Here is a 14820-nt window from a genome sequence, read left to right on the forward strand (position 1 = left end):
AGCCAACGAAAATCGTTATATATATACCAGGAATATTCAAAGCGAAAGAAGGGGAGGAAAGCTTTTTGTCGTGATCTTCCGTGAGATCCTGACACAGGATGTTCAATGGATGTTTTTTTCCCTGTCTGTTCGTTGCGGACGAACATACGCATATTCTGCTAAATAAATCATCCGATTGGCCAATCACAGGGCCGATATCATGATACGTCAGAATGTTTTTTCAGGTCCAGTGACAGCCTCAGAGGGGTTTATAATCTTCCGCCATCTTTTTAACTCGCTTGCCCAAAAGCTACTACCGTTTATCTTCGCTTAATTCTCTCTCTGCTCCCAATTTCGAAATAAAAAGGCTGTGAAAATTCAAATGGAGGACATACCGAGGATTTTAGTGTATTTTGGATGAAGGACTGACCGAACTGGACATTCAATGTTCACGTTTATAGAGGTGAAAACGATGCCCGTACAGCAAATTGTCGTAAACCCAGTCACTTTACAACAGACTAACAACAAGGAAAGAAAGGTGAGTTTTTCTTTAAGGATTGCTTTCTTAAGCACTCTTTGATATCATAATTTAGCTCACCTCACCTACATTCGGCCCGTGAAACTCGCAGCGGACTTCTCGCACCTTTTCGATTTGTTTATCTTTGATGGAACGATCGAATTTTCGAAACATGGCGTCTGCGAAGTATACAGCAGAAGGCATCCCGCCTTATGTTCTAAAAACAAGAAATCTGTAACGATCACTGGATTTCTTCCGTATTTGCGGACGGTCTCTCTTCGAACTTGGTTATTACTCTAACAGCAAGCTTTGTAGCGTAAATTGATTGAGGTTAACTAGCGTTTCTTGCTTCGCTTCGCCTTTTTTGAAACGCACTTACCTTGCTTTTTTTTATGTGGCAAATCTGGGTGAATAGAGATGATTGTAGTCTCTTTACTTTGGCCGCGTTGTTCTGTTATTTTTTTAAAGGAGGCGCTCAGTCTGGTTCTTGATTCGACCGCCTCGGATTCTTCACTGAATTTTAGCAGTTTCCGGGCGCCAATTGAGAACTCTAGGCGATTTTATTTTTATACGTTGGAAATCTCAGAGAGGGGCTTATTGACCAGCAAAATTCATTTTTGAAGCTTTAAATTACATAACAAAAATTTAACTCTCAAGCTAATATTACAAGCGGCGTAAAATTGTCTCTCGTAGCTTGCCGTCTAAGCTTCCCGTGCTCAACTTGTAACTTAAGTATACATCACTTTGTCATGGTCATGTTTTACGCGTTTACTTCTTAATAATTCCTGTTTCTGATGTAGGGTATCGTTATTAACCCCAGAGACAGGAAGTTGTTGCAAAATGTTCAGTTTTTAGTTTTATATTCTGTAAACCACGCGGAAATGTACAGTATGAAAGTGTTCAGAGAGGTGTCTAAGGTTATCTCTGTGTGGTTCACAGTGATGGTGTTTTTAATTTTATGGAGGTCACACATTTTAAATAAACTTCCACACAAAACACATAATTTTTGTTTCTGATTTGTAGTGCACTCTGTTATTACAATATGCTTGTTGAAGAAAATATAAAAAATATGTCAGGTTCTAAATTAATTAGTTTGACTGGTAGCAATTAAATGCTTTTAGACTGTTTTGGTTTCTGTCTGCAGTCGTAACATCTTTTGATCCATTGCTCAAAGTATAAAGTTCAAGTTATTTTTGGTTTCTGTTCATTTATGAATGCACAATATTGTCTTGACTCTATGCAGAAAGTCAAGATGCATGCACTGAAAATTCTGTTCTTTTTTTAAATGTAAATTTGACACTGCACTTCATTTCTCTGAGTCAAATTTTAAAAATAGATGGGAATGTCTGTCTGGGGCAAATTCATTTGTGAAAATTATGCAGAAATTTTTGCTTGAAACAGGTTGTGATTGGGCAGAAACCTGTAACATGAGCATGGTTACAATAATGCTTCTGAATATCTTTAAAGGTGCTATAGTGGTGAGTGACAATAGCACAATGTATGATTTTGTTGGTAGACTTAAATGGCTGCAATAATAACTTTAAACTATAATAATTTGTTGAACAAAACTTAACTTTAATGTGAGGCATGACAATTTTTCTTTTTTTTCGTCATTAAAACTGAAAAATGATAACCTGAAGGGCGAAACATGAAAGATTTTTCACTGTGATTACATAATGTCCCTTGAAAGTGCTAACTCAAAGCAATCAACTTTTGATAAAGCAGGGTTGTCAAAAGTAGCCGGCTGCCGGCGAAAATCGCCACCTACTTGGTTAGTATTGGCCGGCTACTCTGCTTGGCATTTCTTTACAGATGGCGTTTTTTAAATAAAATACCTCTGGACTGGCCGCTTACTTTGACAACTCAGCCGTCTACTTCAAAACTTTCTGACAACCCTGCGGAATACTATTTAGGTACTATTTTCAAGGGTTTTGTTGATAACCCAGAGGTGGTGAGTGGAATGACTCATTGGGCCGTTGTGTTTTCATCCCATTTCGCTTGATGACCAAGCAAAGTTTGTTGGCATTTCTATGTCAAGCACCATAAGAGGCTTGGTCTCAACTTTGGATAACTTTTATATATATTTTTTATTTGTCATAGCGGAGCTCTTGCGTGCACAAAGCACGCGCAGCGGAGCACCATGTGTAAGAAAATTTGGTTATGTATGGATTCAAGAAATTTTGGTTCGGACAAAATTGGCCGTATGTGTGTCCACCCCTTCACGTAAGCCAGGGTGAAACTTTGCATCTCAAGCACCAGTGCTTTTCGTTGGTAAATCGCATAACCTCCTGAACTTTTAGAGATAAAAAACAACAACAACAAAGCCAACTTTTTTCTTTGGACTTAATTTTAATCTCTACATTGACGTGGATAACAGAGAAAGAGCTAGAGCAAGAGATACAAAACAAAGGAGACCAATTTTGTTGGAAGAAAAACCTGAAAATTTTATAGCTGTGGTGAGAAAATGAGAAATGCTAGCCGCCACCAAGGTGAAAATGAGCGGCAGTGAAAAAAAGTGAACAGGGACACATACAACATTTCCTCCATAAAACGTGTAACAAGGAAGTTTCTGAAAGTTTCAGGTTGTAGTTGTGCATAGCAATGGAAAAGAAATGTATAAAAAAAAGTGTGGTGCATGTGCAAAGTTGTTTTTTGCTAATTAGACTCACTGATTTTTTTTGGCCCTTTTCATTGCTGTTGCCACGTTACTACTATTACACGATTTTGTATTTTGTTTGAGCAAATAAGCTTTGCTTTTAGCCTTGGCTAAATCTCTCTTAATAGTTGTTATCATAGGTGATTCTGACTCCACTTATACAAGACATTCAATGTTGAAGGTTTGATCAGGATACGTCAGTTGGTCATCTGAGGCTGATGTACTGTATCCTAGTTAAGTTACATCAATGTTATGCTTCCAGCATAAAAACTATTACATGTTCTAGGCATGAACGTTTGCCACGCCAGATATGAAAAAGCACTTAAAAACCACCCTTGAGAAGGGGCCAAAAAATGTGTGGAAACATGTTCCCCTACTAATGCAGTGGTATGAAAACGCAGGGAAAGGGTTTAAGCGCAAGGCATAGAATGGTGATTACTTAGACCAATCCAAAAAGAGGCAATAAATTCAAAAGAATGCAGGTCCAAATAGCTAAATACATATTAAGCTATATAGTGAAATAAGGTGATTCCAAAAACTTAACACTTAAGGATATAAACTATCAGAAAAGGAACTTTGCAAAGCAAACATGATGACTGAGCTGTGGTAGAATGCCACAAATCCCGCGCCTTATTCATTCCCATGTCTCTCAATCGTCAGAGTAAAATTACATTTTTTTGCCTTTTAAAAAACTAAAACAAAGTTTACTGTTAACATATGTGGATAAGCCACATCCCCAACTTTCTAAATTGATTTTGGAAAAAAAACTAGTGAAGTTTGCCAATTTTCAGTTCAGTTTTTGCTGCATATTTGCTGTGAGTTTTAATGCTAATCAGCATTTCAGTTTGATAACAAATTGTCCATATTAAGCTTGGATTATGCCCAAATATACGATTTTAAGAACAATATTGTGTGAAACTGGCCATCACATATTGTCATATAATACTGCTGTGCTGGCTGACTAGTGACAGCTTGATTTAAAAGCAGCATTTAGTTTTGGTAATAAAATGTCATGCCTTGTAATCCAACAGCTGTACTTTTGTTGGATTGGCCTAAATCTGAATCAAGTCTGGCATCTAAACCAGGCCTAAATGCACATTTACATTGAAGTGATTAAAAAAAATACAAAAGAAGGAAAAAGGGAAAGGGGTAAATGATTACATAATCTAGATAAATTAATATAAAACTATGTTTATTGAAGGAACAGAAAGCACAGGAGGGATTTCTCTTGCTTATTTATGGTCTGGATTCTGTTTGGTATCTGAGATTGATTTTATTTACAAAATCTGGGAAGAGTAGAGACCTTCTTCACTTAATTTGAATTTGAATATGAATTAAAAAAAAAATAAAAAATAAGCAAAACAAACAAATACATGGGAGGATAAATTGAATGTCGATTAGCCCAACAAATAAATACTCTCAGACTGTCAATATAATATCCCATGTACATTGCACTACTTCCAGAATTCCAAACCAAAGCTATCAGACGGGCCAGCCGTAATACCAATAACGGAGAGCAGCAACGATAAACCCAAGTCACTAGCCAAGAAAAGTGTGTCAATGACCTCTGTGGCGTCATCCATGGAAATCTGTAGGATATGTCATTGTGAGGCAGAGCCTGACCAGCCTCTTATTTCTCCTTGCTTATGCTCAGGCTCTTTGCAGTATGTTCATCAGAGTTGTCTACAGAGGTGGATTAAAAGTTCAGACACAAAAAAATGTGAACTGTGTAAATATGAGTTTATCATGGAATCTAAGATGAAGCCTATCACAAAAGTAAGTAAGATCTTTTCTAAATGTTTACCATGGGAGTAGGAGAAAAAATGGTTTTTAATGGCAGGGAAAAGTCAGTAAATTCCAAAAAATTTGAGAGATATATATTTTTTTGGCCTAGCTAGAAACGCTAGGTCATATTGTTTTCCTCAAAGGCTATACATGTAAAAAGATATCATCATTGTAAAAACATTCTGTATGTTATTATTACTATTATTGCACAGTTATAATCATAACTATAACAAAATTCTCAAATCTGATTGGTTATCAACTGCCCTGATTTCAGCCTTAATAGGACAGTTTAATAGGACAGTAGGCGTCATGCCTAAGTAATTGGACAGTACGCGCCATCACGCGCGCTCTTAAATGGCTTCTTTTTTTTTCATTGCTAGCACAAAAATCTTGGAATTTCTTGTGTTTTGATTTTAAAAAGCGCCTTATATATCACAAATTTTGTTAAAGTTATGATTAATTGGTAACAGGACTTCGTATCGTCCAATTTGGTCTGTAATCATACTCGTGATTAAACAAATCGGACTCCCGCTACGCTGTCGTCCCATTTTGTTATCACTCATATAATTACAGACCGAATTGGACTCCACTCAGTCCTGTTACCATTACCCCCCCCCCCCAAAGAAAGTATGATTTGAAAGATGGGAAAATTAATGGGCACAAGAGTATTTGAAGGCCTACAAAAGTTGATTGACAGCTGTTTCGGATAACACGCGACCAATGTTTCAGGATTTTTGTTCACCCTTATGGGAGCAAACACCAGTGGAGCGTAGACTTTTTGGACAGGCATATTCTTTTGCATTTTCCATAAACTCTTCATACTTATCACCAAAATCTAATGTTTTTTTTTTCTTTTTTCAGTGGAAGGCTTTGGACATGACAAGAAGTGAAAGGCGCAAGATCCTGTGTTCAGTGTCATTCCATGTGATTGCCATCACATGTGTTGTGTGGTCATTGTGGGTACTGATTGAGCGTACTGCAGAGGAAATTAAGCAAGGCCAGCTAAATTGGCCTTTCTGGACCAAACTAGTGGTCGTAGCTATTGGATTCACAGGTGGCTTGGTGTTCATGTATGTGCAGTGTAAAGTTTATGTGCAGCTGTGGAAACGTCTCAAGGCATTTAACCGTATTATCTTAGTAAAAGATGTGCCTCCGCCGCAAGAAGGTGCTGAGTATATCTGATCATGTCCCCTCATCACTGTAAGTAGACATTTGAGTACTGGGAAAATCTAGCTCAGAGCTGAAGCTCTCTGTGCTTTTTCTCAGCACCACTTTGGTGAAGAAGGGGTCCTCAATTTCACCTTTTTAAGTACAAATGATGAAAGCTGCTTCAAGAAGCTTGTTCATAGAACTCTAATGTATTAGTGTGTATGAAGAACACAGTATCCCCTCATTTTAACTTTCAAAGTCCTTAGTTTACCCATAAAGATCAAAGTAAAAAGTAACTGTTAAATTTCAGTTTGTAAAATACAGAAAAATGACTTTTAGTGCCATGCAAACCATATACAGAGCCAGAGAGGTTTCGATTAAAATACATGTATGTGCAGTAATATCACATTATTTCATTCATTCGTGTTGTCATTTCTACAATGTCGCTCCATACTGTGTCTATCTATCTGTGTGATTGGACTCACTTGGTTTGAATCTTCAGTAAGGAGCATTGGTTGAATAAGTGGATGCCTATCATGGCTACTTACACTGGTGTGAAATGCTGCATTTAAGTAGCTTATACCGTGTTTACACTTGAGCATTTTACAGTGCTAACAAAGTTTATCTAGGTAAACGTTTTGTGAGTATAAACATCAACTGTTATCTCAGTAAATGTATCAGTGACAACAGTTTTTACCAAGGTACATGTATAGTAATGGTTTTTATCTAGGCAATGATGAGGCAGGGTTTACATGTACACCATATGTGTTGCTTGGTTACTGAAGTGAGAATTACAGACAATCATGTCCAATGGTTTTCTGATTGATTTATTAAATCACATTTAATGTTTTTAATTGCCCTTGAAGTGAACTGCAACACTGAAATCCTACAATCCTTGCAGTGCACTAAACCTAATGGTTAAGGCAAAAAATGTTTTCCTCGTTGAGTTAATGATGTTTTCCTCTTTACATTTTACTAAATTCATTCTTTGTTGCACTTATCTTGAAATCAGTCCAGAATGATCCTTATTTGTGAACTGGATATCCATGTTAACCAAGACGGCTAGTATTTCTACCTCTAGGACTAGAATAATTCTTGCCCATAATACCAAAACAGATTTTGCTGCTTTTTCTCTAATATTTTTCTGTTTAATTTTGGTGGAGAATATTGACAGATAACGTACATGTAGGTTGTTAGATCCAGTAAAAAAACACAGTGCTAATAAGTCATGGTAAAGAAACAGCACTTCAGTAAATCAAAACTTTGTTTACAAATGCCTAAGTGTGAACACGGCATAGTTTTTTAAAATAATGATAGCATTCAATTCTTGGCAGTGTCAAGTGGTTGTAGAGGGAAGTTATTGACAAATTATTTTGTAGGCTACCAGAAAGTGTGAACTTCCGGGTAGGAATAAGGTTATCAAAACCATAATTATTAAAGGAAATATTGAAAGAATATCTAGTATGATGAGAAGTTGTACTTTTGCTTTTGAGGTCATGAACAGTCTCATGAACAGTCAAAATTGACTGCTGGAGTTAGGCAATGAAAGAACTTTGTTTTTGAGAAGCATTTTTTGGCGTTTTACAAATACTTTATTTCAAATATATTACGTAAAAAAAATTTTACAGGGTAACAATTAACATCAACTAGAAAACAGTTTTTGACTGAAATACAAGTACTTGAGAACCATGTTGCATGTGTGTCTAACCACCTCAAGGGTAATAATTGCAACTGCCATACATATTTCCAGGAACCGGTCAAGTATAGTTGGTTATGTACACATAGTTGAGAAAGGTGTGAATGTTGAAAAATAATAATCAAATGGATCAAAATAATAATTATTGTAGCACATGTAGCCTTGCCTGCTGGATAGGCCTAACATTACATACACTTCTACTCGTTGCAACAGATGTTGATGATAATTATAGGGCTTCTTATTTTCATCTGTTTCTTGGTGTTTAGAACCTTTGATAAAACACTCGCCCCCCTAAACATATTCTGGCCTAAGAACAAGCTCTCCTGAGCGCTCTGGTGGTGGGACGGGAAAAAGGAAGGAGAGCTTGCAACTGCATCTCTGGAATTTGAATATCTGTATCCAAAAAAAGTTGATGCAAAATGCTGCTTGGCAAAGACGACATTACTAATGATGTCATTACCCTTGGCCCGTGTTTTCCAGTGTTTGTTTACATTTGCGCTGATTGGCGGAAATCTGACAACTCAGTCGACGGGGAGCCACAGGGAAATTGGTGGTGGAGCATCAAATTTCAGAGATGTAGTTGCAATCTCTCCTTCCTTTTCCTGCCCTGCAGGCAGAGCGCTTGGAGAGCTTGGTCGCAGGTTAGACATATTCAAGTTCAACTTTACTGGCATGCCTCTTGTTAGCCTGAGTATCAAGTGTTTCTAGGAAGAAAAGGAGAAGAGAGAAGGGAAAAGGGGAGATGGTCACTCTCTTCTCCTCACCCCCTCTCCTCTCTCCTAACCCCTAAGGAAGGCCTGAAAGTATTCTGAGCTCTTGTTGTTGCTAGCATACGGTAAATCCTCTATTAAGCCCCCTTCGTCTAATAGGCCCACCTTTTCAGGAGAAGAAGGTTAACTAGCCTCTCCTCTCTATTAAGGTCCCTTACCCCCTCCCCTCGCTATTCTTCGCTGATAAACTTTGATAAACTCACCGCCGTTAAACTTTGTGTGGACTGATCCAGGATGGTTTATTTACCAAATGGTAGTTCAGATTTGTTTCTGATCCTCGGCTGCAAGACCTCCAACCTTCTTGTACTTGAGTTTTTCCACTTTGTATTCTTGGTTTTTATGGACAACTGATACCACGCTCTTTTCTAAATTAAATATGTGCCCCCCCCTCTCAAATAAGCCCCCCCTCAATAGGCTTGAAATAAATAAGCCCCCTCCCCCCTTCCCCCGGGAGCTTAATAGAGGACTTACAGTATGTTGTCTTCTTTGCCCCTTGTTAGGGAATCCAGGATAGTTTTGAATTCTGGATTCCATGTTGCGGATTTCAGATTCCAGCTACTGGATTCTGAATTCTTTGTCAGTGGAAGTCGAATTCCTGATTCCACTCTTGTGGGATTCCAGATATCCAGATTCCTATAGTTGTATTCCGAATTCCAAGGCCCAGGATTACGGATTTTACAAGCAAAAATTTTTCAAATTCTGGAATCCGGAAAGGAATCCGGATTCCCTAACATAGGGCAAACATTTTGTGAAATGACTGACTCAGGCGATCACTACAATGATTGCATTTAAATCAGGCTAAGCAGGTTCTAAGGGGTAGGTCTATGCACTCCAAGTTTAATGTGAGCAAAGTTCAACGTGTCGTAAGTTAATGGTACAATTTAGATTTTACTACAATTGATCCTTGTGACATTGTTAGGAGCTTGTGGGACAGTTCTTTGCCTCTCAAGTCAGATAAATACAATTATTCCTGAAAAAAATTATAACGGTAAAATACGAAGATTGACTTTCAAGGAAATTTCCTACATGACGTTTTCAAGGAACTTTGTGAATTATTTATCCTTTAAACCCCAATATCAACATGCATTTCTCCACACTGTTCTTCATACATTTTTTCTGGTACTGCTTAAGAGAATTTGTTCTATCATCAAGACATTTCATGTCTGGTGATCATTTCAAACATTCTCCTGACCTGTCGTATTTTATCAGGCAGTATCACTGTTAGGGGAAATTGGAACTTAAGTGTCAGTATTATTTTCCCGAAAATTTTAGATGCAATTTGGCGCTTTACGAAAGTGAATTTTTTTTATTCCTCTCTCCATCACATTTTTGATTCCAACCATTTTAGGTTTTCTTTTTCCTACGAAAAATAGCCTAACCTGGGGTATGAAATGAGGAAAATTAAACTTCAGAAATCGTAGGGAATTTATTTATTAGATAAGCTTCGAAAATTGTACATGAGTGGAATGGTCATACATACATTTTTAGCTGTCCTCAAGCCATAGAAAATTCTATTTGCTTTTCCAAACAGATATTTTACAGCAAACAATCGTTGGGTGCCCCTGATGTATCCCTATCTTGACTCTGTCGAGCTCGAAACGAATATAGACACCAAATATCAAACAGACTTTTGCTAGGAGACCATAGTGATTGTTGTGGGGGGAAATTCCTTTTTCGGTTCGTTTGCCCCTGCTCTCTCTCTCGGATCTGCCAAAGTCGAAACCCGAGTGACTGATGAGGGACTGTTCGAAGCCTAATCGTGGTTTTATTGTCGTAGTACTACAGTCGACTCTCTCTGAGATGGACAGCTTTTGGACCTTGTGTCCATCTTAGGGAGATGGATATCTTGAAGAGATTCCATTAAAAGAAATCCAGTAACGAAAGCGGGCAGGGACCAACTCTAGGTGTCTGTTTTAGCGACGTATTCACTAAGAAAGAATTAACAATTAGTGTACTATACCAGCTGGGGGCAGTCTTGGTTTTTTTCCTCCCTTCGACGTGTCCCTGAAGGGGTGAAACTTGACGTGCCCATAAAATTAAACTTGGTATACGGTATTTTGAAAATAGTTATATTGTATTGTGTTTAAAGTCCGATAAAATGTTTCGTTAACGTACTAGTCCAGGTTGTAAATATTACATTTGTGCAAGTTATTTTTGTATTTTGTGGTAAAATTTATTCCAGTCGTAGTTAACTAAATAGACTGAAGGTCAGTAAGACGGATGTAATATAAAATCATGAAGAAATATATCAGCTGTTGCTTCTGATGACGTCCACCATTCTTAACTTCCTAACTTTTCTTAACGTCGAACTTTTCATGAGACGAACCAAAGTTAGTGAGTAAACTTCATGAAAAGTTGGACGTCTGGTTCAGTTAAGTTCATCTGAACGAGATTGGATCGTCCAACACGTTCTATCCGTCTGCTTCAGACGTCGGCGTGCTAAGTTCGTCGTTTTTTGACCCAACAGACGGTCTTAACTTAATTTAGGTCGACCCAAATTAGAGTTTCCACGTTTAGCCTAGGCGTAAAAGAACAAATTTGCGCGTGTTGGACTCAACAAAATTTTATGCGGGAATGCTTCGCTCCCTGGTCCAACCCCTAAACCTTTTAAATACGTTCTATTGACCAATGGTACCCCCTTCACATACCTTGTTTAGAACTTTGTATCTCTTTTAACTGCTGTAATGGGGTGGTAGCTTTGACGGTTGACGGTTTAATTTTTTTTCAATTTTGACGACTGACGGTCAAATTTCGTAGCTTACAGTTGACGGTTATTAGGTGGAAATTTAGTCCAAAACTTACAGTAAATATTAACTTCTGTATGAATTTCGAAGTATGTTGAGATACAAGTAGGTTTTTTTAAGGTCTTGCAATGTCTAGAAAGAGTGTTTTTGAGAACATGAACCTAGGAGCTAGGACCCGGGTAGATACGCTGAAATAGTGAGATTTGAAATACCTTGAAACATTTTGACGGTTAATCTTAATCTCTATTTTCGACGGTTGACGGGGAAAAAAATAACGTTTTTTGACGGTTGACGCCTAATTTTTAGGCCGTTTGATGGCGACGGTTGAGACCCTCTTAAAGATATGAATAAATCTCAAACCAGAACGTTTCTCAATTTTTTTACAGCCATAAAATGTCTCTGTTAGTTTTTTTGCGCCTTTTTACAGACCAAAGTGATAGAATTTTCTACCCTTTCATATACTTCAACTAGTGAAATCCCTACCCGCTTTCATCATATACTTGAAGCTTAAGAAAGGTACCCCTTTAGGGCGTAGAACATTTAAATTATGTAAATGTTTGTAAAGAAATCTTTCCTTACTCTGTGTCATTTCAAATTTTATGTTCATCTGCCACCGCCTCAGACGAATAAACCCGAGTATGTCTGCAATAACACTAGAGTTTATGATCCGCCATGTGTTCATGCGCCCAACGGGTGGTGTTTTTGGTTATTTCCCTGTCACACACGCCCTCATCAAAGAAATTTTTTTTGTCCCTCCCCCCGGGGTTGAGAACTCGAAGAGGAAGCAACGTTAGTAATGTTAAATTTAATTGAACCTTGATATATTTTATTTCGTCGTTCTTAAAAGACAAGTGACGCTTCAGTAGAACGTTGTTTCAAATAATAAAATTTGACTGTTTCTGCAGATCCTATGTTTTCTTGGTAATGATGCTACTCGCTAATTGGTTCATAGTAGCTCCTTGGCCCTTTGTCCGCGGCATAGTTATAAGCGGGCTTATTGTAGTCCCTGCCTTTTCTGATCATTGGTACATACTGCAGCTGAGGGTAGTAGAATGGCGGCTCCTTCTTAATTCTTCCGCGATATCCCGCTGGTTGATAGCCGTCATATCCTGGTTGGTAGCTGGCGGGAAGCGACGTTGAAGTCGATACCATCACCAGCACTATGATGACTGTAAATATAATTTGACCTTCGCCATGCAACATCTGCAGATTGTGTATGTCAACATTAAGAAGGGACATATAAATAATTGTAATTACTATACTTAAACCAAATGCTTTAATTCAATCGATTTTCCAAGCCATCAAAATTTATCTGAAAAGTTAATCGGCCGGAATAAAGCCGATTAGTTCCTTCATAGCTTAATTTTCGAAAAGACAGTTTCAATTGTTTCTGGTTTTTCCTGCTCCACGCTTGCTCTTGGAACATTGTTCTGTTAAGCTGAATATACTATTCGATCGTGAAGTTACATAGCGATGTCAACGTATCGATTTAGTTTTCCGCAGTACCTTTGTTACGCGGGAAATTTCAGAACCAGTCTACTAATAAATCGTTTGAACGTGGGATTCCGAAACCCCCTATAACTATCATGGCCGCTTTCGTGACGTTTCAATGCTTGTGTCCCACGTGAAATTTATCTTACTAGAAAGAAACTGTCACACGCAGTTTTTCAATATTTCTCATGGTGAGATGCCCTCTTCCGCGCAGGCCAAGTTTGTGAGTAGTCACCATGAAATAGCAGATTGAAATACGCGAGTTCTTTGGGTTTCTCCTTCTCAGCTGAATGTGGAAAGATTTATTTGGTCAGGCTTTAAACACGTTGGCGTGAACTCGGGAAAGAAAATTTGAACTGAAGCACATTAAACGTGGTTTTCAAAGAAAAACAGAACAAAAAGAAAAATTGAACTATAAGGGTGCCAAAAACCTTCGTCGAGTCAAATTGCCAAGAAAATGTGACAAATAGCCTTTTGTGAGCTTTCAGAAAGATTCATTTTGTTTGTGAGTGAATATCGCAGTCAGCATTTGCCCCCTCGGCGGTTTGAAGAGAAACAATAGAAATTCAAAGATGAAAAGAAAGCCTTGAAAAAAACTAAACATTCTCCGCTCACCTTGTCACAACGTTAACAAATTGCCTTCTCTATGCTTGGTCTACAGCTAACTTATTTTTTCGCCGCAGATGTCGGATTATGAGCAATATTTTTTCTTCCTTTCGCTTTTTATCGTGATGAGATACATTAACACAACGGAAATCAATTTGACCATCGCTGTGTCATGCTAACTTTACGCCACAGGACGGCAGGAAGACGCTCGTGTGTGACAAACGTGACAGGGCGATTCCTTAATACGTGTTTTGTCGTGATCTTCACTTAACATTAATGTTTTCTGGTCTTTTACAAAAAGATCTGTTTAAAGGAAAGTGAAGTGCGGCGAAAAGTTATTTCAAACAAAATTATTTTCACACCTGTCACACAAGGTTTGCCATCTTCTTCCTGTCCCGTCCTTTTGCGTAAGTTCACTATCGGCCCTGTTGCCGTGGGTAAACGCGATTTGTAGCTATTTGTGGTAAGCTGAAAATATCAGTTCTCTCTAATAGTAGTTACGCGCTTATTTTTTCGCTAGTTATGAGAGTTTCATTTTATATCACTATTAACCTCTAAACAGGTGATTATACAGTGATTATATAACAGGTGATTTTCTACCACCAGAGAACTGTTACTGTTTGTACAGTAAATATACTTGACTTTCTATCAGAATCGAACTCTTGGCCTGGGATATCAACAATACCACTTCTTCACGTTCTTGAGCTTTCACAATCTGCGTAATCAAGTTTGACGAATAAAACTATGGCGTAGATGCTAATAAATTTGTCAAAATTGGACGTAGTTTACGAAAAGTAATTACCACTAACGAGCGCGTCTCTCTAGCCATTAACAATTAAAAAGTACGAGAATTAAAATAAAATCTTTTCCGAAATAATATCCTGTCTATAACAACACGTTTATTTTTACAAAAAATATCTTAAAGATGATGTTAATATATGCATTTTATGTTATTCACAACCATGAGCTCAAAAAAAGAGTCGTTCGAAACCTTTTTACTCAAACGCCTTCGTATCCTTTAGTAAACGCGTTGTATAATCTAATATTTTACGGTCTTTAAGAAATCAATTAAAATGTTTAATTCTCTGATTGTATTTACAGGTAGAACCTGTCCTTTTTTGGGTTGTGGAAGAGCTTTTTTAGGCGACTTAGTGCCAAAGATGTTATGTAAGATGCAGCTAAGAAAAAAACTGTTGTGGTTTAACTGGTTTTATCTCATACTATTTTATCGCTATTCCCGAGAAACGTGGCTGGAAAGAGATGCCAAAAAAAAAAAAAAAGAAAAAAAATATCCAAGCGTAGGCTCAAGGCATCCGTTATTACTTTCCCAATCGGTTTGTTATTTCCTCTGATTAAGCAGCTTCAAGGGAGTTTTCCTTTGTTAATTTCTGAAATTACACCTTGCAAGTTAGCAAAAAAAAAGTATT

General features: G+C 37.7%; 1 protein-coding gene across 1 annotated transcript; it reads left to right on the top strand.

Annotated features, from left to right (window-relative positions):
* Positions 1-230: 230 nt before the first annotated feature.
* LOC140947324 (E3 ubiquitin-protein ligase MARCHF8-like) lies at positions 231-10817 on the top strand. Its single transcript, XM_073396389.1, has 3 exons — positions 231-517; positions 4617-4928; positions 5799-10817. The coding sequence occupies exons 1-3, from the start codon at positions 425-427 to the stop codon at positions 6117-6119; spliced, it is 726 nt and encodes a 241-aa protein (XP_073252490.1). The 5' UTR covers positions 231-424; the 3' UTR covers positions 6120-10817.
* The last annotated feature ends 4003 nt before the right edge of the window (positions 10818-14820 follow it).

Source organism: Porites lutea, chromosome 9 (assembly GCF_958299795.1).
Source record: "Porites lutea chromosome 9, jaPorLute2.1, whole genome shotgun sequence".
In the NCBI taxonomy this organism is placed as follows: domain Eukaryota; kingdom Metazoa; phylum Cnidaria; class Anthozoa; order Scleractinia; family Poritidae; genus Porites; species Porites lutea.